The 27,484-nt window shown below is 56.5% G+C and overlaps 1 protein-coding gene across 6 annotated transcripts in view; it reads right to left on the reverse strand.

The window, feature by feature from the left end:
- DENND2A (DENN domain containing 2A) overlaps nucleotides 1-27,484 on the reverse strand; it is a 125,826-nt gene that overhangs the window by 23,107 nt on the left and 75,235 nt on the right. For 5 of the 6 annotated variants that reach the window (XM_062186360.1, XM_062186454.1, XM_062186095.1 and 2 more), the window contains exons 5-11: nucleotides 19,990-20,187; nucleotides 13,301-13,394; nucleotides 12,855-12,905; nucleotides 11,727-11,914; nucleotides 7,263-7,372; nucleotides 6,170-6,239; nucleotides 4,005-4,082 (exon numbers count right to left, since the gene is read on the reverse strand). In XM_062186360.1, coding sequence (XP_062042344.1) covers nucleotides 4,005-4,082; nucleotides 6,170-6,239; nucleotides 7,263-7,372; nucleotides 11,727-11,914; nucleotides 12,855-12,905; nucleotides 13,301-13,394; nucleotides 19,990-20,187 — 789 coding nt within the window. The remainder of the gene's footprint in view (nucleotides 1-4,004; nucleotides 4,083-6,169; nucleotides 6,240-7,262; nucleotides 7,373-11,726; nucleotides 11,915-12,854; nucleotides 12,906-13,300; nucleotides 13,395-19,989; nucleotides 20,188-27,484) is intronic. The other variant, XM_062186272.1, reaches the window with a different exon arrangement.

A 27,484-nucleotide genomic window follows, 5' to 3' on the forward strand; every position in this document is an offset into this window, starting at 1 on the left:
CCCCGTGTGGGCGGACGAGAACGTTTGGCAGCATCACTGTGTGAACGCGTTAATGCCACTGAGCTGTCAGAAGGCACGTTCTGCTACGTACTCTTTAGCACGGGCAAATAATGTGACACAAAATTAAGACTCTCGGGGCCAGAATTAGGGAAACATGTCTAAAAATGACAGTTGGGGAAGCAGTACCGCAGAACAGATCACACAGCGCCGGGCTGGTGTGCGGCACGGGTGGCTCGCCCAGCTCCAGGTCCCGGCCACGGTGGCCCCTTTCCTGTTCTAACTCCCTTGAACCTCCGCCGGCAGCACGAGGTGAGCAAGCGTGCGCCAGCTCACTGTCCGAGGATGACAGACACGGGCACCAGAGCCCGGCCCAGACCTGCAGCCTAGCGCAGAGACCAGCCAGCCCAGCAGCCGAGCCCAGCCTGCTCGCGACTTCGGGGAGCCCAGCGGAGCAGCCACAGCTGGCCTGCACATCTGGGAGGACAGACAGTGGCCGCACGGAGCCTCCAGGTGGCCGCGCAGCACAGCCGGAGCAGCAGCTACCCTGCTGCCCGCCCTCCAGGGACTCACAGAGCTGCTCTGTGCCTCTAAAGGACGACGTGCCATCGGCCGTCCTCGTCCCACACCCGAAACAGCTCCAGGGCTGGCATCGATTAGCCCGAGATGTCGCTGCCCTCCTAGCACACGCCTACGACATCCCTGATCAGAAACAGACATGAGAGCGCGGGACTAGCCGTCACCTAGGTACGTGAGCAGGTCCCCGGGACCTAGAAATGAAGTTTCTGTAAGCTCCGAAGCCTCCCCCAGGAGCTGGACTCCTTCCCAGGTGCCGTCTCACTTCTCACTTTCCAGAAGCACTCTCCCCCCCCCCCCCCCGACTTCATGTTTGAACAAACCCAGGAGGAAGACTGGCCTGAGCGGTAACGTAAACCATGCTACAACCTGAACGTGAACCGATCTGCACCCCGGGGGCAGTGGGGGTGAGACCCCGTCTCAGGTGACACTGACTGCATGCATTCTTCCAACAGACCGGCAGGAAGGACCAAGGTCAGGACCACGGAGGCTGAGGACGGCTCTGAGTTCAGGGGGAGGAATGTTCTTAGAAGTGATGCTGAACAGCCGTGGACAGTACACACAGGGATTTGCATTCTCCAACAGAAAGCCCAGACGGAAACAGATAGCCAAGAAGGATTTAGTGAGTGGATGGGGGCTGGCGCTGTGGCATAGTGCGGAAAGCCGCCACCTGCAGTGCCGGCATCCCATATGGGTGCTGGTTTGAGTCCTGGCTGCTCCACTTCTGATCCAGCTCTCTGCTATGGCCTGGGAAAGCAGCGGAAGATGGCCCAAGTCCTTGGGCCCCTGCACCCATGTGGGAGACCTGGAAGAAGATCCTGGCTTCTGGCTTCGGATCGGTGCAGCTCCAGCTGTTGCAGCCAATTGAGGAGTGAACCAGTGGATGGAAGACCTCTCTCTCTGCCTCCCCTTCTCTGTGTAGTTCTTTCAAATAAATAAATAAATATTTTAAAAAATAGAGTAAGTCTATGGGCTGGGGGCTCCTGCTGGACTGACACAGCACACGGATGTGGGAGGAAGCCCTCTCTGACTGGCATCACACAGCCTAGGAATTCTCTATGTCCCCCGACCCCCATCAGGAATGCGGGGCTGGATGTGTAGAGGAAATATGGCCACAGAGAAAGAAAAGTGGGCCCCTCCTCCCCAGCCATACATCTGTCCTAACAAATCTGCCCCTGGCATCTCTTCTACAAACACACCAGGCCCATGACCACTGGAAGTGTGGTCCTAGGTCACGCAGGCTGCAGTTTAAACCCACCGATGCTGTAACGGCTAAGGTGTGACGCCGATGAACCTACAAATATTGTAAGAAACCTGGCATTGCCACTCAGTTCTCGGGAAATGATTCCAGCTGAGCCCGCAGGCATAATAAACTGCTTGATCCTCCACTGTCCCTGTGCCTGTCGGATGGAGGGAGTTTTCCCAGCCCAGGTTTCTGTAACAGATGGGCCAATTCAACACGGCAATTCTCATGTCTTGATATAATGGCTCATTTTCAGGAAAAGAATAAATTACATTAATATTTCAATAAATGTAGAGTACCAATACATAATGATTCTTATGTACACGTAACACAAACACACAGACAACACAGGGGTCTTCAGGAAGTTCATAGAGGGGACGCCTGGTCTCTGAGGACGCCTGCATCCTATACTGCAGGGCCTGCGTTCCATCCCAGCTCACTGCCCGCCTCCAGCCTCCTGCGAGTGCAGACCCAGCAGGCCTCACTGAGGGCTCCAGCACCTGCTTTCTCGTCTCCCAGAGCAGGGGTGGGCACGGTGAGGGCTCCAGCACCTGTTCTCCCGTCTCCCAGAGCAGGGGTAGGTGTGGATGAGGGCTCCACACCTGCTGTCCTGTCTCCCAGAGCAGGCGTGGGCATGGGTGAGGGCTCCACACCTGCTCTCCCGTCTCCCAGAGCAGGGGTGGGCACGGTGAGGGCTCCACAACCTGCTGTCCCGTCTCCCAGAGCAGGCGTGGGCATGGGTGAGGGCTCCACACCTGCTCTCCCGTCTCCCAGAGCAGGGGTGGGCATGGGTGAGGGCTCCACACCTGCTGTCCCATCTCCCAGAGCAGGGGTGGGCACGGTGAGGGCTCCACACCTGCTCTCCCGTCTCCCAGAGCAGGGGTAGGTGTGGGTGAGGGCTCCACACCTGCTCTCCCGTCTCCCAGAGCAGGGGTAGGTGTGGGTGAGGGCTCCACACCTGCTGTCCTGTCTCCCAGAGCAGGGGTGGGCATGGGTGAGGGCTCCACACCTGCTGTCCTGTCTCCCAGAGCAGGGGTGGGCACGGTGAGGGCTCCACACCTGCTCTCCTGTCTCCCAGAGCAGGGGTGGGCACGGTGGAGACAACCTGAATTCCCAGTTCCCAGCTCCAGCTGCTCTGGGCATTGTGGTGAGACTGGTGGATGGGAGCTCTCTCTCGCTGACTCTCAAGTACATAAAAGTAATTTTTCCAAAGGTCATAGAAAATACAGATCATGAAAAGTACATGGATTTAAAAATTTTTTGCAATAAAAATATCTTAAAATACTCGTAAGGCAGAGTGAGGGGGGTGTGTAGGGGAGAGATCGTCCATCTCCTGGCTCACTTCTAATAAGCTCACAATAGCAAGGCTGGGCTGGGTGGGAGCCGGGAGCCAGGAGTCCCACTCGGGCCCCACGTGGGTGGCAGGGAGCCGGGAGCCAGGAGTCCCACTCGGGCCCCACGTGGGTGGCAGGGAGCCGGGAGCCAGGAGTCCCACTCGGGTCCCACGTGGGTGGCAGGGAGCCGGGAGCCAGGAGTCCCACTCGGGCCCCACGTGGGTGGCAGGGAGCCGAGCACCCGAGCTGTTACCTGCAGCCTCCGAAGCCGCACTCCAGCAGGAAGCTGGCTGGGAAGCAGAGCTCGGACCGAGCACCACAGCTGGGGACGCGGGCATCCCAGGTGGTGTCTGAACCACCCGGCCATGCATGTAGCCCTAAACTTACCTTTTAATTCCATTTTCCCATGAACTGCTCAAAGTACCCTGGTTCACCCCACCTGCCCTCCCCTCCCCTCCCCCTGCCTCCTGGAGCCCCGCCTCTCCCCCACCCCTGCCCCAGCAAAGGCTAGTATGACAGAAGACAATGCGTATAAGATGGAGAATGAAACACTTGGAATATTCTCAGAGGACCCTTTGCAACTTCTCCCCCCCCACACACCATTGCCAACTAAGTTCTCTCCTCCCCTCCCCAACTCCCTGGGCCTGGCCCTCCCCCAACCCTTATCTCCTGAGCCAATCAGGAGAACAGAGGAGAGTAGAAGAAATGGTTAGGAAAACAGGAAGTACTGGGGGGGGGGTGTCGCCTGGGTCTCCTGGAGCCCCACCTCCCCTCCCCTCCCCCAGCTTCCTGGAGCCCCGCCTCCCCTCCCCTCCCCCAGCCTCCTGGAGCCTCCCCTCCCCTCCCCCCCTCACCTTAGAGAAGAGGCTGAAGCACCCCAGGCGGCTCACGATGCAGTAGACCTCGGGCAGACGCTTCCCTTTGCCTCCAGGCTTTGGGAGGAAAAACACAGGAATCAGGAGTGTGGACATCTCAGGGAAGAAGGGAAGCAAATGTTTTCTGCTATCAAGTGGGAGAGGCATCTATTTCACAGTTCTCCCGGATCTTTTAAGAAAATACAGATAGAAAAGCACACAAATCACTGTTTCACAAAGCGGCCCCTAGAAGAAGAAACACACCGACACCAGGAGCCCAGGGCCCCCGCTAGCCTGAGACCTCTTCGGGGTCCCCGTGACCTTGCCCTAGATGGACCTGCGGGCCCTGCCGCTGAAATCCCACGCTAGGTGCTCCTCTGTGCCGGGCTTCTACCACTCAGCATTCCGCTGAGCTCCACGGTTTGTCCACGCACCATGCTACAGCACCCCGACACCATTACAGTGGTAAAGTACGCATTAAGAAGGCTTTTGGGTTTGGGTTCATTGTTGACCTCAGTATTTTTGAGACTATCGTGGCCACGTGTTTCAGGACGCCAGAGTAGCAAGAAAGCAACTGCCACCTGCCATCTCGCAGCGGGAAAGCACTTCCGGTGCTCAAATAAAGATCGCGGTGCACATGGTGGGTCAACGCCATCAGGAAAGGAGCCCGGCCTGCTTACTCGAATCACCGCAGCTCCTACCGACACTCACTCGGGCTACACGTGCTCGTCACAGCGAAATTCTGGAGAAGCCACTTCTGAAGATCTTTCAAGCTAACCTTTTTTTTTTTTTTTTTTTAAGATTTATTTATTTATTTAAGAGACAGGGTTACAGAGACAGGGAGAGACAGAGAGAGAGGTCTTCTATCTGCTGGTTCACTCCCCAGATGGCAGCAACAGCTAGAGCCGGGCCAATCTGGCCAGGAGCCAGGAGCTTCTTCTGGGTCCCCCACGTGGGTGCAGGGGCCCAAGCACTTGAGCCACCCTCCGCTGCTCTCCCAAGCGCACCAGCAGGGAGCTGGATTAGAAGTGGAGCAGCTGGTTGGCCGGCGCCGTGGCTCAACAGGCTAATCCTCCGCCTTGCGGCGCTGGCACACCGGGTTCTAGTCCCGGTTGGGGCACCGATCCTGTCCCGGTTGCCCCTCTTCCAGGCCAGCTCTCTGCTGTGGCCAGGGAGTGCAGTGGAGGATGGCCCAAGTGTTTGGGCTCTGCACCCCAGGGGAGACCAGGATAAGCACCTGGCTCCTGCCATCGGAACAGCGCGGTGCGCCGGCCGCAGCGCGCTACTGCGGCGGCCATTGGAGGGTGAACCAACGGCAAAGGAAGACCTTTCTCTCTGTCTCTCTCTCACTGTCCACTCTGCCTGTCAAAAATAAAAAAAAAATAAAAATAAAAAAAAAATAAATAAGAAGTGGAGCAGCTGGGACTTGAACCGGTGTCTATATGGGATGCTGGTGCTGCAGGCGGAGGCTTAACCTGCTACATACACCACAGCACTGGCCTCCTAAGCTAACCTTTTTTTCTAAAAATTTTTTCTAATTTTCAAACTGAAAGGGAAATCAATTTTAATACTTTAATTTGATCAATAAAATTATCCTGCTTAACTTTTTCAATCATTCAGTAATTACACTGTTTATTCGCTAATTAAGAACTTTTTATTGAACACTTATTATGTGCCACATGGTAAAGTGGACTCCAAATTTTTTAAACCTATCCCCCCCACCCCAGCCTATTTCAAAGACTGAAATACACCTGCAGTGCAAATGGTCATGAAGATTTTTCTAAGGCACGGGCCCAGGGCTGGCTTGAGCTCAGCGGTTCCTGAGTGAGGACCGGGCCTCAATGTCTGAGCGCGAGCACCTCACTGGAGTGCTGACTTTTGCAGGTGACCGCTCCACTCTCCTCTCGTCAGCACCTGCTCTCAATGCTCCCTCCAAGCGACCAGGGTCTATCTGGGCTAAGCAGAGGTGGGAAGAACGCTTCCGTCAGAACAGACGTGATTCTCACTTGCCCGGGAGGCTCTCGTGGGCACCCCAATCTTTCTCCGTGGTTCTCACCAGCCAGGGTCACCTGCCACATCTCCTGCTCCCTCCCATGTACCCCGGTGAGGGGGAGCCGAGAGCCAGCAGCCGGGCGTGGCTGGGACCGGCGGGCGAGCGCACTCACCAGCAGCCTGCGGCAGTACCCGAACCTTCTGCTCCCATCCTCTCCGGTTAGGACAAAGGAGAACGTTTCACTGTGTGTGGAAACAGACCTGCGTCAGGGTGCAGTGGGCGGCTGCGCGGGCAGCCTGTCCCTCTGCGCTGAGACGCCGGCGCCTGCAGATAGCTTCGGGGTGACAGGCAGGGAGCCGGGGCTGATACCTGCAGGTAGGTTTGGGGTGACGGGCAGGGAGCCGGGATCTAACAGGGCCCAATGTCTGGAGGGGAACGGGTTGGGGGGAGACCTTTTCTGCCCCGAGCCCTTGCCAATTCCATCGCCTGGGCCAGCCCATGGCACACAGCCCAGTGGTCACTCCTGTCTGTGGCCGAGGAGCTGCCTTGGGGAGCTGCAGGGTGAGGCGGCTGTGCGGATCTGGGACGAGGCTGAGAGCCTCAGAGCGCCCGGACCCCTCTGGGGACAGCCCCTGGTGCAGCTCTGGCTCTTGCAGGAGGCTTAGCGACCACCGGCCCTCAGACCCCTAGGATGTGCGGCCTACTGCGTGGGGTCAAATGCTGAGACAGCAGCCAATAGCAACGCTGGGACCTAGCAAGGGGCCGACAGCAGAAAGCTGAACCAGCCGCACCCCAGGGGCAGGTGCCCAGGCTGCCCAGGGAGCGTGTGAGGGCCTTGGATGAAGACGGAGACCGGCAGCACATCCCCAGCTAGCCTCAGATAAACTCACCAGGCAGACGGACCCGACACTGGGCGGGCGGGCTGGCCAATCTCTGGGCCGGGGTCCCACCAGCATGGCTCAAGGGCAGAATGGACTCCTGGGGTTGGCCTCTGATCCTTTTTTAAGGATTAATTTATGTATAGGAAAGTCAGAGTTACAGAGAGGAGAGATTGCTCTTCCATCGCTGGTTCACTCCCCAGATGGCCGCAGTGGCCAGGGCTGTCCAGGCCGAAGTCAGGAGCCAGGAGCTTCTTCCGTGTCTCCCACATAGGGGCAGGGACCCAAGCACTTGGGCCAACTTCCACTGCCTTCCCAGGCACATGGGCAGGGCGCTACCCAAGCCTGCACCCCCAGCCCAGAGAGAGGGGAGCCGTGAGCACGCACCTGGTGAACTGCTGCACAGGAGCCCAGTCCTTGGCGTCGGGGAAGCAGAACTGGGGGATGGCCTTCAGCTGGTCCTCCGCCTCTCTCATGAACTTGAACGACCTCTCCAGCTGCACAGAGAAGGCGACAGAGGTTCAGAGTGAAACCCGGCCTGGGAGAGGGAGGCAGGAGGCGAGGGGCACATGGCCCACTTTTCACAGCTGGGACTGCCCCCCCACCCCCACCCCGAGCCCTTCCTGTGGGAGGCTGACAGCCCGGTGCGCTGGGCCCACTCCCTCGGGGGCAGCTCTGACCACAGGCAGAGCAGCGGGACTTAACCAGCGCCGATACGGCGTGCTGGCCTTGCAAGCTGCAGTTTACCCTGCGTGCCACAAAGCTGGTCCCAAGGCATGACTCAGAGATTAGTCATGAGCACGCCCACTTTGTTTAGGAAAAGGAGTCCGAGCTTCCAAAAACCACCCAGGAACAAAAAAGGAATGGTGTACAATGATTTAGCTAAAACACCTGCATTATTTATTATATTTGAGAATTGGAGGCTTTGCTTTTGTTGATAGGTTTATACTTGTTACATTTCCTTTAAAAATACTTAAAGACAAATTGGCTAAAATTACCATCATTAATTTGAAATATCAGGTATTTCTAAGGTTGGAAATTTCCATCTCTAATCTAATTTCTCTTTGTAATAATTTCCATCAATTTTTTATTTTGTTTCCAATAGTGGCCAGTAATCTATAGTTAATTAATTTATTTAAAGATTTTATTTATTTGAGAGATAGAGTTACAAAGGGAGAGAGAGAGGCCTTCCATCTGCTGGTTCACTCCCAAATGGCTGCAACAGCCAGAGCTCAGTGGATCTGAGGGCAGGAGCCAGGAGCTTCCTCCGGGTCTCCCACATAGGTGCAGGGGCCCGAGCACAATGCTGGCCCCATAGTTTATTTAAAGATGGGGGAGAGAGGGGAGAGAGAGACAGAGAGATACTGATCTTCCATCTCCTGGTTCACTCCCCAAATGACCACAACAGCCAGAGCTGGGCCAGGTGGAATCAGGAGCCAGGAGCTCCATTCTGGTCTCCCGCAGGGGTGGCAGGGACCCCAGCACTTGAGCCATCACCCACTGCCTTCCCCGCCACATGAGCACGAAACTGGATGGGGGGTGGGGTAGCAGCAAGCCAAGGCAGCTCACCCCACTGTGCCACAGTCTGTGCTTTAAAGCAGCCAAGGGGCCGGCGCTGTGGCACAGTGGGGTGAAGCCCCAGCCTGCAGCCAAGGGGCCGGCGCTGTGGCACAGTGGGGTGAAGCCCCAGCCTGCAGCCAAGGGGCCGGCGCTGTGGCACAGTGGGGTGAAGCCCCAGCCTGCAGCCAAGGGGCCGGAGCTGTGGCACAGTGGGGTAAAGCCCCAGCCTGCAGCACTGGCTTCCCACACGGGTGGCGTTCAAGTCCCAGCTGCTCCACTTCCAATCCAGCTTCCTGCTGTGGCCTGAGAAAGCAGCAGCAGATGACCCAAGTGCTTGGGCCCCTGCACCTGCATGGGAGACCAGGAAGAAGCTCTGGGCTCCGGCTTCAGATTGGCACAGCTCTGGCCATTGCGGCCATCTGGGGAGTCAATCAGTTTATGGAAGACCTCTCTCTCTCTCTCTCTCTCTCTCTCTCTCTCTCTACCTTCTCTGAACTCTTTCAAATAAATAAAAAAAAATCTTTTAAAAAGAACAGCCTCTCAGTGGCAGGCATTTGGTGCAGCTGTTAAGCTGCCACGTGGGATGCTGCATCTCATACTGGAACACCTGGGTTCAAGTCCTGGGTCCGTCCTCCACACAAGCTTCCTGAGGGGCAGGGCAGGTGTGAGAGAGCCACATGGAGTCCCTGGCCCAGACCTGGCTGCTGCGGTCATTTGGGCGGTGCGCCAGCTGATGGAAGACTCCCCCCCCTTCTATGTTGATCATTCTTTCAAATAAACGAGTAAATCTTTAAAAAACCGCCAGCGTGAAAAGCAGAGAGAAGGAAGCAGCGACACTCCCCACGGGGAAGCCACGCTGAGGCGGATCCTGCAGGGACTCGAGCGCCAGCACTCGGCAACACGGCCCGGTCACCGCGGGTGAGAGCCACCCCAGGTCACACAGCCCAGCTCGCCAGTGATGCGTGAGGATAACTACCGCATAAAAAGATAAATGCACAGGCGTATAAAGTGTGTGCACACACATACACATGTGCATATAGAAAACACACGTATACACACGTGTATATGTATATGCATAAATACATTCATACACATGTGCATATATGTAGAGAACACACATGTACACATGCATGTATATGCAAAATACACAAATATATCTATACACATGCATGTGCACGGAAATATTTTCACACACGTGTATGTGTATAGTGCACACATATACACATGCATGCATCCATGTATAAACACACATGTGCACACATGTATGGTACACACATGTGTATGTATGTATAGAATACACAATACCTATACACACAGATACATGTATGTGTATAAGATATATACATATGCATAGAGATGGAGAAACACTGGCGGCAAGATACAGTTCCAACAGAAGGAGATGGGTTAAACAGGTTAGGGCATACCCATGTGAGGGAGCATTATGTAATTTGAAAAATGAGGGGCCGACGCCGTGGCTCACTTGGTTAATCCTCTGCCTGCGGCGCCGGCATCCCATATGTGCACCGGGTTCTAGTCCCAGTTGCTCCTCTTCCAGTCCAGCTCTCTGCTATGGCCCGGGAGTGCAGTGGAGGATGGCCCAAGTGCTTGGGCCCCTGCACCCACATGGGAGACCAGGAGGAAGCACCTGGCTCCTGTCTTCGGATCGGCGCAGTGTGCCAGCCGTAGTGGCCATTTGGGGGGTGAACCAACGGAAGGAAGACCTCTCTCTCTCTCTCTCTCTCACTGTCTAACTCTGCCTGTCAAATAATCATAATAATAAAGATGTTTTGGGATTTTAATTTTTTATTAATTTAGAGACAGAGACACAGAGAGGGAGACCTATAGACACTGGCCTGGCCCTTTTTCCCTTCTTCCCTTGACCGCCTGCTGCCCCTGTGCCTTCGGGCCCTGCCCATGCTCTCTGGTCTGCTCCTCCACGTGGTTGACTCCCGGTGCTCGGCATGAATCCCGATTTCGCACTCTTTTAGATAGGGTCCTCACTCTCTTACGCATTTCTCTCACTGAACAAAAAGCTGAAAACTTAAAACAAAACAAAGAAACAAAGAAGACAACTCCCATCGGCTGGTTCACTTCCCAAATGCCCTGCACACTGATAAGTTTATAAAACAGTACGTGAAGTACGATTCAAAACCATACAATGTATGACCCCTGTTTTGTAAGAAAGTAATACTATGAGAAAAGAGCGGGAAAGAAACAGAATCAATGCTCATATTTGTGTGGTGGGTCTGTCAGCTTGTCACCGAACCGGCTTTCACGTGCTATCCAGGAGTCTGGGAGCTCCGGCAGCTCTGGGACCCGTTAGTTACCACTTTGTGGTCAGTGCCTCTGTCCCTGGATCCTCAACGGGCACTGACATGGGGACACCGCTGTGCAGGTCCCCAAGGGCAGGGACTGGGGCGGCACAGTAACCAGCAGCCCCAGCCGGATTCTGGGCATATTGACAGCAGGGGGCTTCTGGGGAGCATGCCCTAGAGGCCTGCAGCTGGAGGAGGGGGAGCGAGTGCCTCCGGTCTCCTTCCTCCACCTCCTCACTCTCCACTCTGAGGGCGGGGCTGAAGGGGACAGGAGAGGTGGCAGGGGGTGCACCAGGTCCCAGGCCCTGGGAGGTGCCGGTGCAGGACAGGCGCTCCCCCCACCTCCTCGGAGGCGCTGGGTTTGCACGGACATCGGACGTCGTCACATTCTGCCTGTTGAGCGCTTGCAGGCTGTCCCCGTTTCTGGTATGCTGGGGCTGTGCCCTCCTGTGAGGGAGTCTGTGACCACGGCGCGGAGGGGGGGACAGGAAACACATCTGGTCCATCTTTGTGATCCTCTGGGGCCAAGCAGACAACGGCCTATCACGCGTTCTCAGTAAATTCTAGATGAACTGAATTAGAATGTGGGGAAACCTCTTTCACACTGACGTCAACGCCTAAGGATCACTTATCTGTGTCATGTCAGTCTTCATGAAGAGTCGTGGCACTGGAGATGCCACGATTTAATTTACAGCAGATCCAAACCCACGTGGCCGTGAACAACGGTGCCTGGAGGCCCACGGTGCCCGGGCAGGTGCTCAACACGGACACCGTGTGATGCTACTCGGGCTGGGGGGTGCTGCGGCCAGCCTGTGACCATGGGCAGCACCTCTCTTCTCTGGCCCTGCCAAGCTCCCCCACAGCAGCTTCTCCCTCTGACCCGCCCTCATCATTTGCAAGGTTCCGGACAAGGCAAGGTGTTCCCCAGCCTTGCACGCTCTCCGACGCCCCGAGGCCCAGCCCGGCCACACTGTACCTTCAGAGGAAACTGCTGGGTGAGCTCTGGCACGTAGGCAGCCCCCGCCTGCTTCTTGTGCAGGGCCACGACCACAAAGTACTCGAAGAGCTGCCTCTCCTGGTACTCGATGAGCTCCCGGTCAAGCGCCAGGTACCGAGGATCCTGCTTCAGCCGGGACTTCACGTGGACCAGGCGGCGGCTGTGGGCTGGAGAGAGAGAGAGAGAGAGAGAGAGAGAGAGAGACGCGGGGCCTGGCGTGACTCACCCGCCACGGTGCTGTGCAGAGCTGCCACAGGCTCTGTCACTTCCGGCTGATCTCCAAAGTGGTTGCCCATCTAACAAGTTAGCAGCAGGCTCTTTGGGGCCCTGGCTAAGCTTCCGGGAGGAGCCCCCCCACCCCCAGGCCAGCAGCCCGCGGCGGGGAGGACGCTGCCCTGCCCTGGCTCTGCTGTCCGGCTCAGGAAGCCCCTGTCGCCATCTGTCTCTGGGTCGGGGACACTGACCCTCCCTTCAGTCCTTCCCTTGGTCTTTCAGTTTGTGTGATGTGACAAAATCCAGACGGTCGAGCCTCTGGGGCTGGGGACTTAGTAAACATCCCGTGTGACTCAGCTGGCAGAGACCCGGCGCTCCCAGCAGCTCCCAGCCACCCCCTTGCCCGCCACCAGTGCGTCACGGAGGCAGCCGGGCAGCAGCTGGGGCCCCGGAGCCGACAGGTGCCCTTCGCCTCTCCGGCCGCCCTGGGCTGGCTCTCTCTGGCTTCTCCCACGAGTTTGGGGAATGTGGAGAACTCACTAGAGCCTGGATCTAGATCAGAGGATTTTAGGCACACAGGGGTCACTGCTGTCACAGGGGTCACGGATGGAAGAGGAACTGGAGGCCCTGAGACCGTGCAGTGACTGGAACAGGAGGGCCAAGGGGGCGAGGCCCCGGCGGCCCTGCGCTGGCAGCTGCATCCTGTCGGCCTGAGAGCAGAGACAGCACTCTCACGAGGGGACAGCGGCGGCCGCAGGGCCACCCTGGGTCTCTGGAGCTGAGGCCGCACAGGCCGACCGGTGCTGCTCTGGCCTGGGCCGCCCCGGGCACCCTGGGCCCTCTGACTGCGCCTGGGCACCCACCCGTGTGCGCCCCGCCCCTCTGCGCCCTCACCTTTCAGCTTCTCCTCGGTGTCACTGTCAGACTCGCTGTTCTCGTCTGTCACTAGGGCAAAGGAGCAAGGAGAGGTTGCAGAGTGAGTTCTAGAGCAGGCAGCGCAGAGTGAGTTCTAGAGCAGGCAGCGCAGAGTGAGTTCTAGAGCAGGCAGCGCAGAGTGAGTTCTAGAGCAGGCAGCGCTTTCCGCACACCCGAAAACTCCAGGCCCCAGAAGCTGTGTGTTTATATCGAATAATCACAGTGAGTGGCTGCTAGCCGGGGTCAGGCGACGGGGGCCGAGGCACAGGGAGGGGGACGCGATGCCCCGTGGCACGCCGGGCTCTGTGGACTCTGCCCAGGGTCCCGCTTGCTCTGCTCCGTGGCGAGCCACTGGGAAACCGCAAGCAGCCGCTGCCAGACCCGCGGGAGGGCTGCGCGCCGAGCAGGGACGGCCGGGGCGCTACCTTTTCCTGAGTTGCTCTCTGTGGACTGGGACAGCCTCTTCACGCGTTTCTTCCCTCTCCGGGCCTCGTAGATGGCGTTGATTCGCAACACCAGCTGCCAGACAGCAGAAGGAGTGGGGTTAGCGACGCCCCCGCCCTGCTCCCGCCCTGCCCCCGCAGGGCCAGCGCCACTGTCCAAGGGCTGAGGCACGTGGGGCGCTCCGACACTTTGATGTCACTGTGGCTTGGGAAGCAGCTTTTGCTCCCAGAACAAAACAAGAAAAGGAAGAGACAGATTAAAAAAAAAAAAAAAAAATTCCCAGGCAGAGCCTCTTTCATGGGAAGCATTCCAAAGATTGGCTCGGGCCTGCGCCAGCCCAGCACAGGGCCCTGTCTGCGGGGGAGCGCTCATCCCAGAACCCTCCACGGAGTCGACACAGGTGTGGTGTGCAAGTGCAAGGGGGTATTCGGGCGGGCATCACAGAGGCCCGGGGAGCCTGCGCGCGCGCACACACACACACACACACACCCCACACCATGCGCCTCTGTGGCACCTGTGAAAGCAGCCCTCCCTGCCCCGCAGGCCTCTCCTTGCTGCCGGCCAAGGCTGGCGTTTCCCACGTGCCTGTCTGCCCGCCTCTCCGCCCAGGAGCTGCCTGCTGCCCATGTCTGCGTGTCCCTTTGCTGGGCCCCAGGGCTTGCTGTCCGGGGCCACATGCTCAGGGCACACTGGTGCGGAACCCCACAGGCGGAGGAACTCTACAGGCTTAGGAAAGTAACCCTGCTCCCTAAGCATCCTGTCCGTGGGTTCACACAGTTCTTATCTATGCGGACGGGAATACAGACTGGCAACCATATCCCATGTCCTGTGACCATCTCAGTTCTGCCTTCTGGTATACTTTTAATCCCCGGGTCCCCTCTGCTGCCGCCGGCTGGCTGGGTGTCTGTCTGTGGGTCAGCCGCCAGGCCTTAGAGTCCTCATGGAAAAACGACGGGGTGGCAGTGTCTCCAACGTCTCCTCCGGCTCAGGCTTCCCCGGCCTCTGTGACATGTCAAGCTGTCCTTGGGCCTGCAGGGTGCTCTCGAAGCCTCGCCAGCCCCCAGGCGAGCCACTCCACAGCACCTCCACTCAGGGGCACGATCTGTGGGGGTTTCAGCAGCCCCCGGGGTCACCTCCCTGCAGGAGCAGCGGCCTCCCTGGTCAGCCGTGTGGTGAAAGGGGGAAGCCACCCACGCACACCAGCGATTTTAAAGGGGCACTGCCTGCACCTCGACTTGTCAGGCCTTGAAATCCCAGGACAGGAGAGGAAGCGGGGCGACAGGCACCCAGGGAGGTGCACTGGGCTGGCCGTGGCCAGCGTCCTCAGTGAGCTCCCTAGATTGCCTGGCCAGTCCCCCCTGCAGGCAGGGCCACCGGCCCCGCCCAGGAGGGTGGAGCATTGTTCGGGTTGCCCTGCGGCAGCTCCTGCTGGCTGAGCCCATCGTCCTGACACACGCTCAGGCCCTGGATGGCCGCCCAGATCTCCGTGACATCCCCGGCCACGTGCTGCTCTGCTTCATGGCCTGGCTCCACTCTGCCCCACACAGGGTCCCCATCTGAGCCACAAGCCGCCCACGAGACAGGTGCTTGTATCCGCTCCCCAGGGCACATTAACAGGACCCTCATTTCCCACGGAGGCAGGCGCAGGCGGAATGAATCGCTAGCCAGGAGGCAGAAACAGCCCTGACCTCCGCAGCTGATAAATGGATCGACGGGACATGGCGACGGATCGACGGGACATGACGACGGATCGACGGGACATGACGACGGATCCACGGGACATGACGACGGATCCACGGGACATGACGACGGATCGACGGGACACGACGCGGCCTTACATGAGACAGGATTCGGCCTCGTCAGGGACTGGAGTCTGACACACGCTCCAACACGGACGAACTGGGAATCCTGACTGCGGCCAGCCAGAGACAAAGGACAACGCCACGTGACTCTGCTCACGCGAGCGGCCTGGCCTAACCAACTCGGGAGAGACAGAAGGTAGAACCGGTCACCAGCGTCCGGGGTCTCTGCTTATCGGGTACAGAGTTTCCATCTGCAGTGCGGGCTGCACCAGAGGGCGAATCAGCCAACGCTGCCGAGCGCTGCGTTCCAAGATGACTCGCGATAATTCCACGTTCGGGATATTTTACTGAAATTCAAAGCTGCAAGTGAGGTGGGGGTCAGATTTTTGGAGGGGACAAGGACAATGTCAAATCCATTCTGAATCTCTGCCCAAAGTATACAAACAGCAAGAAAGAAGTCAGGTGCAGGGCCGGCGCTGTGGCGTGGCAGGTTCAGCCGCCTCCTCCAACACCATGTGGGTGCTGGTTCGAGTCCCGGCTACTCTGCTCTGCTTCCGACCCAGCTCCCTGCTAGTGCTCTGGGAAAGCAGCAGAAGATGGCCCAAGCACTCAGGCCCCTGCACCATGCGGGAGGCCCAGAAGAAGCTCCTGGCTCCTGGCTTCCGCCCAGCTCAGCACTGGCCATTGTGGCCATTTTGGGGGTGGACCATTGGAGGGAGATCTCTGTCTGCCTCTCCCTCTCGCTCTGCCACTCTGCCTTTGGTCTGCCACGCAGGGGCCTGAGTACTTGAGCATCTCCTGCTGCTTTCCCAGGCGCAATGGCAGGGAGCTGGACTGGAAGCGGAGCAGCGGACTCAAATCAGCCTCTATGCGGGATGTTGGCGTCGCAGGCAGTGGCTTTACAAACCCCTGTGTCACCGCGCTGCCCCCAGATAACTACATCCTAAAAAAAGATGAATGGTGGGGGGTGGGCACTTGGTCTAGTGGTTAAGATGCCTGTGTTCCATACCGGAAGGCTCCTGTTGGCCCTGGCTCCTGACTCCAGCATCCAGCCAGTGCAGGTCCTGGGAGGGTACAGCCGGGTCCCTGCCACCATATGGGAGACCCGGACTGAGTTCCAGGCTCATGGCTTTGGTCCTGGCTGAACTCCAGGCATTTGAGGAGTGACCAGAGATATGGGATCTCTCTCCATTTGTCTCTGCCTTTCAAATAATCAGTACAAAACTGAAAGAGAGCGAGAGAGAAGGGGAGAGAGAAACGGGACGCGCAGTGGCCCTCAGGGACGGATACCCTAGCAGGGAGGACAAGGCGCAGGCAGAGATGAGCCCAGGGGCCGCTCATGAATGCCACAGAGCGTGCACACGGCTGCCAGACGGCCCTCGCCTCGCTCTGAGTCAGCTTAAGGAATGAGCAGCAATCATTCACGCTGTGGTCTGTAATCTCTCCCAAGAGAGCGAAACTTTAAATATACTCTCACATAACGGTACTTCACAGGAGATACAAGTTATTGTTTTAGAAGTGTGCTGTACTGAAAAGAATACTGGCCCTGTTAGAAACGTTTTCCTCCTAAGTCTCAAATGATGTCATTTGAAAGATGGTCACTGCAGACGGACAGTCGTCTGGCAGGAGAGGAGCCACGGCTTGCACAGGACCCCTGCTCACGTGTGCAGGGGGAGGGAGGCGCGGGGTCTGACCACAGAAGCACCCAGTGTCTCATGCACCCTGCCGTGCAGCCCCTGGATCCGTCAGCTGCCCGGCAGGGACAGGCAGGGACAGGCTGGCGGGAGCACACAGAGGGGCCGCCTCCTCTCCCTGGCCGCCTCCCCTGGGACATTCACTCCTGCAGGGGCGAAGCCGGGGGAGGGCCCCTCATGGCAGAGCAGGTCAAAGAAAGCCAACAACTGCACCGTTGGATTCGTTCTGAGCGGGCGACCGAGTCCTTCTGGATGGAGACAGACACGCAGAAGCAAGGGCGCGGCGCGGCGAACGGTTCAAGGATCCAACACACGGGGAAGTCCCGAATGTGCCTGGCACCGAGCCGTGACTTGAGGGACGGGATGCAGAGCGCTCTGAGAACGCACTATTTAAGAGCGAGCGGACACCCGGCTGACGTGACGTAGCCCGAGACTCCTGACAAACTGCTCTAAGTCATCTGAGTGTCTGAAGGTTAGCTCCTTCTGCTTTTTAAAAATAAGTTGTTCTATTTCCTTTTCAAGATTTATTTATTTATTTGAAATGCACATTACAGAGAGACAGAGAAGGGGGGAGAGGAAGAGAGGAAGAGAGGGAGAGCGAGAGCGAGAGCGAGAGAGCGAGAGAGATCTTCTAATCACTGGTTCATTTCCCAAATAGCAGAAGCCAGGAGCTTCTTCCGGGTCTACCACATATGGGTGCAGGAGCCCAGGCACTTGGGCCATCTTACGCTGCCTTTCCCAGGTTATCAGCAGGGAGCTGGATTGGAAGTGGAGCAGCCAGGACTTGAACTGGAGCCCATGTAGGATGCTGGGGCTGTGGGGTGGCTTAACCTGCTGTACCACAGGGCTGGCCCCATATCTCCCTATCTTTATGATGAACAGCTTTGAGATTTTGGTTGTTGGGGTTGGCATTGTGGTGCAGCAGGTAAAGCAGCCGCCTGCAATGCTGGCATCTCATATGCATACCGGTTCGAGACCTGGCTGCTCCATTTCCAATCCAGCTCGCCGATAATGCACCTGAAAAAGCAGTGGAAGATGGCCCAGGTGCTTGGGCCCCTGCGTCCACGTGGGAGGCCTAAGAAGCTCCGGATTCCTGGCTTCAGCCTGGCCCAGTCCCAGCTGTTGCGGCCATTTGGGGAGTGCACTAGCAGATAGAAGACCTCTCTGTTTCTCCTTCTCCCTTTATAACTCTGCCTCTCAAATAAATAAAATAAATAAATTGTTAAAAACAGATACACTAAGAAGAAAGAAGCTGCTACACGTGTACACTAACACACAAACAGGGACAGCGCCCCTTTCTCCCCTCTACGTCCACGTACAAGACACACTTTTCTTTCTCTCAATCTCAAAAAAACTTGCCAGAACTATTAAAATAGGATATGGGGAGCGATGGGTGAAAGCGCGGGGGCGTAAGATAGAGGCTGACTACTTCTCCAAAGATCGCGTGCTCAGAATTAACTGAACGGCTGTGTCACTGTATTGTTCCTGCTCAATTTTCTAAAACCACAATGCGGCTGTGCAGTTACTCACAGTCACTGCTGGCTGTTCTGCACCTGGGGTTAACACTGTTTCAGATGCATTTACTTGAAAGAGAGAGAGGGGGAGCTCTGCCGACTCACTCCCCACACACGTGCAATAATGGGGATGAGTCAGCTTGCAGCCGGGGGCCCAGCACACAGTCCAGGTCTCCCAGGTGAGCGGCAGGAGCCGAGTGCCTGAGCCATCAGCCACTGGAACCCAGGTGTGTACTGGCAGGAACACTGGAACCGGACGTGGAGCTGGGATGCTATCCCAAGAACACTCAGAGGTGAGTGAGGGAGTTCAGGACCCCCACGCTGTACCCCTCCCCCAGAGCAGCCCTAATGAGGGCGCAGCAGACACCCCGGAAGGAAGCAAAGTGGCCGTGCGCCAAGGGTGCCGCTTGCTAGCACACAGCACATCACCAACACGGGGCCTGCACTGTGGGCAGGGCTGGGCAGAAACACCACGACGAGGCGTGGTCCTCTGGCCACGTCTGCACGTTATGGACCCCATCTGACGCGAGCTGCAGACGAGCTGCCCTCCCTGCCCCCGAACTCCTGCACACAACGTTCTATGGGCTTCGAGACCCCCAGAGCCCCTGAAATTCTGATCCCTGCTCTGGGAGTTCTGCAGGAGGTGGTGCTGACGGAGCCCGAAGATGCCGCCCCACTGCCGCTCTGGCTCACTGGTTACTCTGAACTACGGGAACTTGAAAAGCAGCAGACGCAAGGACGACGTGCTGACTGTCCCTTCTCTTCCCGGAAGCGGGCAGTGGAATTCTTACGGAAAAGATGCCTGTGCGGGAGGAAAGAACCATTCTTATCACCAGAGATGGGAGCAGCACCCGGGGAGACCCGTGCAGCTCGGCTCTGCTCGACCAGCTCAGCCTTCCTGGCTTCTCTCCCACACGGCCGTGCTCTGCTCAGCCCTGGACAGAAGCACTCGGCCTGCAGGCCTTTTCTCGACCCCTAACCCCGCCTCTCCTTCCCCTTCAGCACGCCCTCTGGCGCCAGGGTGCTGCACTTCCGGTGACGGACCCGGCCGAGGGTCTTCCTTCTTCTTGTGAGGCTCCCACACACACGGGAGTCAAGTTTGTGTGCTGTATCCCTCTGTTAAGCTGTCTTAAGCCAATTTAATGCTCAGGCCCAGCAGGAGACCCTGAGAGGCAGAGGGAAAATTCTGCCTCCCTTACAGTACACAACTGCCAAAGAGGGACCTGCACTGTGGGGCTGAAACTGAGCAAAAGGAAACGCAAGCAGCAGACACACGGGGCCCTGCACCCCAGCCCAGAGAAGCGATTTGGACAGGGGCTGGCTGGAGCGCACACTGGTACCGGTACTGGTCCCCGCCCCTGCGGCGGGCATGGGCAAGGTCCCAGGTGAGATGATGGTGGATGGAGTTCCACCTTTTTGAGACTACGAAGCAGGAGGCCCCGGCCTTCCGAGGACGGCCCTGGAAAGTGTTGTCTGGGATTGGAAGGGTGGCTAAGGCCGAGAGCTAAGAGGACAGCTACGGGGCCACAGTAATTCTTAGGGCACAGGCCCAGCTGCCCCAGCCTGGGATGACACAGACGGCAGAGGGCTCCGAGTCTCCGCCCGGCCTCTGCAGCTCACGGGGAGCGCGTGTCCAAACGCAGTTTGCTGTGGGCATTACCTTGGGGATCTTCTTCTTCTTCCGGCCGTTCTGTGGGTCTCCAAGGTTAAAGAAAGTGTCGTCGGGGCTGCTGGGCGTGGAGGGGGGGCTCACTCTGGAAGGGGACCCAGTTCCATCCCGACTCAGCTTCCTGGTGTCCAGGAGTCTGAAGTTCCTCCTCTCGGAATTTTGCCGGAGAAAAGGTTTGGACAACGACTGCTGTTTGGGGAGAGAGGAAAGAAGAATAAATTGACCCGCAGGGACTAACCAGGATGGGAGGGGAGCTCATCACGTTGCCGGGGTGCGTGCCGCTCGTCTGGGTTAGCAGGAGCTCAGTAACACGTATCCAGTTATGGGAAGTCTGTGTGGTAAAGAATATAAATCGAATCCAGTCTCTCTTTATAGACAAGTGGGAAGTGGCCTGGCTCAATCCTCTGACCTCACAGACGAGGCTTTCGGATCACCTGCGCACCTGTCCCTGAAACCGGCCCCAGAGCATCTCCTACACCAGGAAGTTCATGTCTCTGGGCCTCAGCATCTTATTCCTGAAACAAACCTCTTCAGAGTCAAAGGCAAATAAAAACTTTAAAAAAGTTTACAGGTGCCGGTGTTGTGACACGGTGGGTTAAGCCCTCACTTGTGATGCCGGCATCCCATAGCGGCGCCAGTTCGCGTCCCAGCTGCTCCACTTCTGATCCAGCTCCCTGCTGGTGTACTGCGAAAAGCAGTGGAAGATGACCCAAGTGCTTGGGCCCCTGCACCCATGGGAGACCTAAATGGGGCTCCTGGCTCCTGGCTTTGGATTGGTGCAGCTCCGGCCATTGCAGCCATCTGGGGAGTGAACCAGCGATGGAAGATCTCTCTGTCTCTCTCTCTCTCTCTCTCTCTCTGTGACTCTTTCAAAATAAATCTTAAAAAATTTTACAACTCATAATATAAAAACAAACTTATTTTCCAAATATATACTACAAATTAATGAGAAAAAGACAAGTCAAAAGAGGGAACAGGCAAAAGAATAAAGTTTACAGAAGTGGCAATGCGATATTTAAATACATATATATGTAAATGAAAGCATGGCTTCGCTCATAAGGAAAAAGACCGGGGCAGGCATCCGGCCCAGCGGCTCAGCCACCAGCTGGGACGCCTCCGCCCCCAGTCAGGTGCTGGTGTTGAGTCCTGGCTCCACCCCGGCTCCGGCTTCCTGCTAGTGCAGATCCCGGGAGGCAGCAGCAACGGCTCAAGCAGTTGGGCTCCTGCCACCCACGAGGGAGACCTGGATTGAATTCTGGCTCCCAGCTTTCACCTGGCCCAGTGCTGACCACTGTGGGCTTTTGGGGAGTGAACAGTTGGGTTGGAGTTCTTTGTTTTCCTCTCTTTGTATCTCAAATAAATAATAAATAAAATTTTAGGAAGAGAAAAAATCACTCCACCGAAGAAACATTTGTCATTCACTTAAAGATCAGAAGAGATGAAAACGCTGATGCACAGCGGCTGCTCTGGGGGAAAGGAGCAGGTGGGGCAGCACGATGGCTTTTCATTGTACGCCTTTACTTGCCTTACATTTCAGCCATATGAGTATGTTAACTACTCGCTAAATAAGAAATACTAGCAAAATCAAAGAGCCACTTTGGCTCCTTTTTTCCAACAACACACACAGACACACACATATAGTGGTGTCGTTTTAGTATTAACAAATGAATTAAAAGAGTACATCACAAGGCACCTCGCAGACTTCCCGAGAGCAGCAGTCAACAGAAGTTACTTCGTTTCTATTTTTTTCACACTTAGAAGTGCTAACTGCATTCTTCCTTAGTATAGCGTCTTTTTTTTTTTTTTTTTTTTTTTTTTGACAGCAGAGTGGACAGTGAGAGAGAGAGAGAGACAGAGAGAAAGGTCTTCCTTTGCAGTTGGTTCACCTTCCAACGGCCACCGTGGCCGGTGCATTGCGCCGATCCGAAGCCAGGAGCCAGGTGCTTCTCCTGGTCTCCCATAGGGTGCAGGGCCCAAGCACTTGGGCCATCCTCCACTGCCCTCCCTGGCCACAGCCAGAGCTGGCCTGGAAGAGGGGCAACCGGGACAGAATCCGGTGCCCCAACCGGGACTAGAACCCGGTGTGCCGGCGCTGCAGGCGGAGGGTTAGCCTAGTGAGCCTCGGCGCCGGCCTTGTCTTCTTTACCTATTTATCTTCTAGGATCCTAGAGTTTTTCTGATTATTTTGCATGAGCTCTATGTAGAAGAGATGTTAGCTATTTGTCAGTTTACTGCCAGTGAGCTCTTCCTATGGGGTTTACTTGTATGCATTTACGTATGTATTGTTGTATGTATGTATTTTAGTTATGTGGAATTCTTCACCTAACTTTAACAATATGAGAGCCTGTTCAGCTTTTCCTGTGATTCACTTACTCCTTCTTTGCCTACAGAAAATCTTCTTTCATTTGTTTACTAACTTGAAAGGCAGAGCAATGGACGGAGGAGACACAGAGGGGAGATCACCCGTTGCAGGTTCACTCCCCACATGGCCGCCAACGGCCGGGTCTAGGACAGGCGGAAACCAGAACAAGGAACTCATGCTGGTCTCCCAAATGGCTGGCAAGGGTCCGTTTGGACCAATATTCACTGGCCTCCCAGGCACGTCGGCAGGAAGCAGCCAGGACTTGAACTGGTTCTCTGACGTGGGATGTGGTGTTGCAAGCGGAGGCTTGCGCTGCCGCACCACAACGCCGGCCCCTCTAGCTCCTCTCAGAGGCTAACAGATAGCTCGTCCCATCTTCATCGGGACTCCCCTGGTTAATTGTGAGCACGCTTTACTCATTAACCCATCACTGGGCTAACACACGGCACGCTGGTCCAGAACCTTCTCTTCTGCACGCTGCCCCTACTTGGCTTCGTGAATAAGACTTGCTTCCTCTAGCTCACAAGGCCGTATCATAAACCGTCAGAGTAGACCCGGGGAATTCCACCGGCTCCTTCAACCTTGCTCAGCTCCAAACAGTATGGAACAGAAACGCCTGAATGGCGTGTGCAAAGATTTCCAGGAATGAAGACTTGTGGCCCCCCTACGTGACCTGCTCCGGTGTTTCACTGTGGGTCTACCAGGAGTGACCGATCCTCCAGCAGCCTGGTCGTGCTGGGTGCTTCAGCCACACAGCAAACAAGCAGCAATGGTGGCAAGCCTTCTCGCAGGCCGATGCCACCTGCACCACAGTCCAAGCCAATGCTCGTCAGAACTTCCTATCAAACTGTGGGCAAACAGCAGGAATCTGTTTTTGTGAGAGATGCAGACTGGGGTGGTATTTTCCTTTTTCAAAGGAGATTCAACCAAGCAGGAAAAAGACAGAAGGACCCAAATAAGGCCCAGAATCCTCTGACGAATGTGAAGAGACCCGGTGGAGAAGGTGGACTGCTTCTCCCAGGGGACACGGCGCTGGGGAGCCACCGCGCGTCCAGGGAGCTTCCGTGGGGGTGAAGACTTAGTGGGCTGTCGGGGGAGAGCATCAAGTCTGTAACTTGGTGGGGAGGAAGAGCAAAGAGCCTTCATAGCTTGGAGTGCGGGCAGTGAAACCAGGAACGAGACGGATGCTGCACCACGAAGACATCGAACTGTCCGTCAGCACGGGTGCTCCACTTAGCAGCAGACTTTCTTCTTTCTTTTTGTAAAGATTTATTTGAAAGGCAGAACAAGAAGGGGTGGGGGTGGGGGAAGACAGAGACAGAGAGAGAGAGGGACAGAGAGAAAGAGAACTCCTGCACCTGTTGGTTCACACCCTAAATGGCTGCAATGGCTGGGGTAGGACCAGATCAAAGCCAGGAGCCAGGAACTCCATCTGGTCTCCTATGTGGATACAGGGACCCAAATACTTGGGTCATCATTTGCTGCCTTCTCAGGCACACTGGCTGGAAACTGGATTAGAAGTGGAACAGCCAAGGGGCTGGCGTCATGGTGCAGTACGTTAATCCTCCACCTGTGGCGCCGGCATCCCATATGGGCGCCGGTTCAAGTCCCAGCTGCTTCTCTTCCAATCCAGCTCTCTGCTGTGGCCTGGGAAAGCAGTGGAAGATGGCCCAGGTGCTTGGGCGCATGGGAGATCAGGAGGAAGCTCCTGGCTCCCGGCTTCAGATCAGTGCAGCTCTGGCTGTTGCAGCCATTTGGGGAGTGAACCAGCGGAAGGAAGACTTTTTTGTCTCTCTCTCTCTCTCACTGTCTGTAACTCTACCTCTCAAATAAATAAATAAAATCTTTCTTATTTTTCATTTTCTTATAGAGTTAGATAGTGAGAGAGAGAGAGAGAAAGGTCTTCCTTCCATTGGTTCACTCCCCAAATGGCTGCCACAGCCGGCGCTGCACCAATCCGAAGCCAGGAGCCAGGTGCTTCTCCTGGTCTCCCATGTGGGTGCAGGGGCCCAAGCACTTGGGCCATCCTCCACTGCCTTCCTGGGCCACAGCAGAGAGCTGGATCAGAAGGGGAGCAGCCGGGACTCGAACCATTGCCCATATAGGATGCCGGGGCTGCAGGCGGAGGATTAACCAAGTGAGCCATGGCGCTGGCTCTTAAATAAAATCTTAAAAAAAAAAAAAAAAAAAGTGGAACAGCCAAAATTTAAGCTGGCACTAGGGTATGGGATGTAGGCATCCCATGTAGCACAAAACCTGCCCCACACAATATTTAAAAATACATGGGGCCAGCACTGTTGCATAGTGTGTAAAGCCGCCACCTGTGGTGCTGGCATCCCATATGGGAGCCGGTTCGAGTGCCAGCTGCCCCTCTTCCAGGCCAGCTCTCTGCTGTGGCCCGGGAAGGCAGTGGAGGATGGCCCACGTGCTTGGGCCCTGCACCCGCATGGGAGACCAGAAGGAAGCACCTGGCTCCTGGCTTCAGATTGGCACAGCTCCTGCCATTGTGGCCATCTGGGGAGTGAACCAGCAGATGGAAGACCTCTCTCTTTCTCTCTCTGCCTCTGCCTCCGTGTAACTCTGCCTTTCAAATAAATAAATAAATAAATCTTTTAAAAATACATAAAACCAATCTATAGAAAATTAGAAACGGCAGTTGGTGGGGCCAGTGCTGCGGCATAGCACGTAAAGCCACCATCTACAGCACCAGCATCCCATATGGGTACTCGTTTGAGTCCCGGCTGCCCAACTTCCGATCCAGCTCCCTGCTAATGTGCTTGGGAAGGCAGCAGAGGATGGCCCAGGTGCTTGGGCCCCTGCCACCCATGTGGGAGACCCAGATCAAGCTCCTGGCTCCTAGTTACAGCCTGGCCCAGCCCTGGCCATTGCTGACATTTGGGGAGTGAACCAGTGGATAGAAGATCTCTCTGTCTCTCCCTCTCTCTCTGTAACTCTGCCTTTCAAATAAATAAAGAAATCTTTTTAAAAAATGCAGTTGTGCATAAAAATAAACCTTCCCACGTATGGGTGAGTTTTGCTTTCTTCATTACCCTAGCATGTTTCTAGCAAGCAGGCATAAGTGTAACTTACTATGTTGCAGGCACCAGGCTGAGCGGTTTACAAGCATTAATCCAATTAATCCCCCAAAGACCCCATGAAGCGCGGCCTGCCATGTCATTTGCATGTATCAGTGCAGAAGCTGACCCGTGCAGATGAGGTCATCCGCTCCAAGTCAGGAGGAGCAGGTGGCAGGGGCGCAATCCGGCTCCAGAGCCTGCAGCCTCCCCCAGGCCCGGCCACGGCACACGCGGCTCAGGCCTCGCTGGTGTGTGATGGCGGTGGTGGGTTGCACACGGTGGTTGCACACAGGCAACCAGGGAAAGCTCGTGAGCGACACGCTTCCCCACACATGACAGAGTCCCTCACGCCCCCCACGTTCTCTGTGCTCTGCTGGAATGGGGCTGGTGGCTGACACGTGGCAGGAAGGGGAGTGTGTGCTCCCAGCCCCACTCTGCCGGGCCCAGATGCAGCCCAGATGTGGGGCTTGCTCAGTGACTATGTGATGAGCTAACTGGAGGAGGTGGTGAAGTGTGCAGCCGTTCCCCAGAACGGGGCCACAAACCAGACACCCGGATGTGGGAGAGCAGGTAACGTGTGTGGACGTCCAGAGCGCAAAGGCCCGGAGAGCCTGCCAGCACACTGGACAACTGGATTCTCGCTGTTCAGCACAGCAGTATCAATGGACAGCATCCTCTGTCGGCTTTGGCCGCTTTGGGGGCCCAGGCCCTCGGCTCTCCTTAGTCCACAGGAACTGGCTTCAGGGGGGAGCACCTGCTCGAGCAGAGCCGCTCTGGGCACAGGTCACATGTCACCCTTGTCCCCTGCGTGGAGGAGGGAGCCAGTGGGGCAGGAAGCAGGCAGATGGATGTGGCAGCAGCCCTTCGTTTCCCTCCCTCCCTCCCTCCCTCTCTTCCTTCCTTTATTGTGAAAGGCAAAGTAACAGAGAGGGAGAGACAGAGAGAAAGAAGGAACTTCCATCTGCTGGTTCACTCCCCACATGGCCGAAAGGCTGCGACTGGGCCAGGCCGAAGCCAGCTCAGATCTTCTCCTGGGTCTCCCCCACGGGTGCAGGGCCCCAAACACTTGGGGTGTCTTCCGCTGCTTTCGCAGCAGGTTAACAGGGAGCTGGATGGGAAGCGGAGCGGCCTGCTGGGCCACATGCCAGCCCCAGCCCTTTTCTGAGGCAGGCTCATCCACTGTGGGAAAGGGAGGACTTCCTAATGCTGAAGACGTGCCCGTGCCCAGGCACGGAGGAGCTGCTGTGACCAGCTGTCACGCGTGCTCATGGGGACGCGCGTCTCCACGTGCGGAGGGAAACGCGGTCGCTCTAAGCCAGTCCTGCAGCCACTGGCTTGGTTCTGGAAGCCCCACTGTCCGTGGTGGGCTACACCTGCAACTCTGCAGGAAGATGGGTGGTGGGGGCTTCCCCTTACGACTACGGAGCCCACAGGCCTGACCACTGTGGACACAGCCTCGCCCTGCAACAAACGCTGACCCCGTGGAGCATGGCCAGAAAAACTGTGGATTTCCCAAGGCTACCAGCAGATCCTTGCCATGGGCCCCAAACTGACATCTGCACATTGGACTTGGCCTTCCTGTGTTGATTTCTTCAACAACTAAATACTGCGGAACTACCACTGTTGGGCCTTACAGGAGCCACAAAGAAACAGCGTGCACACTCTCCCTTTTTGCGTTAAAAAGTTTATTTATTTGAGAGGCAGAGAGACAGAGAGAAACAGAGACAGATGCACAGAGCGGAGAGACAGACAGAGCTCTTCCCTGCCTGCTGGATGCCCAAATGCCTGCAATGGCTGAGCCTGGGCTGGGGCTGGAGGCAGGAGCTGGGAACTCACCCATGTGGGTGGCAGGGACCCCGCTACTCGAGCAATCACTGCCGCCTCCTGGGGTCTACACTGGCGGGAAGCGGAATCAGGAGCCAGAGCCAAGTTTCAAACACAGGTACCCTAATATGGGACCCAGGCATAACAACTGGTGGAGCTGCTAGGCCAAATGGCTGCCCCAGAATATAGATTTTCTGACCTTGAGGAGCTTGTACACCAGTTA

This window comes from Lepus europaeus, chromosome 1, assembly GCF_033115175.1.
Source record: "Lepus europaeus isolate LE1 chromosome 1, mLepTim1.pri, whole genome shotgun sequence".
Lineage (NCBI taxonomy): Eukaryota > Metazoa > Chordata > Mammalia > Lagomorpha > Leporidae > Lepus > Lepus europaeus.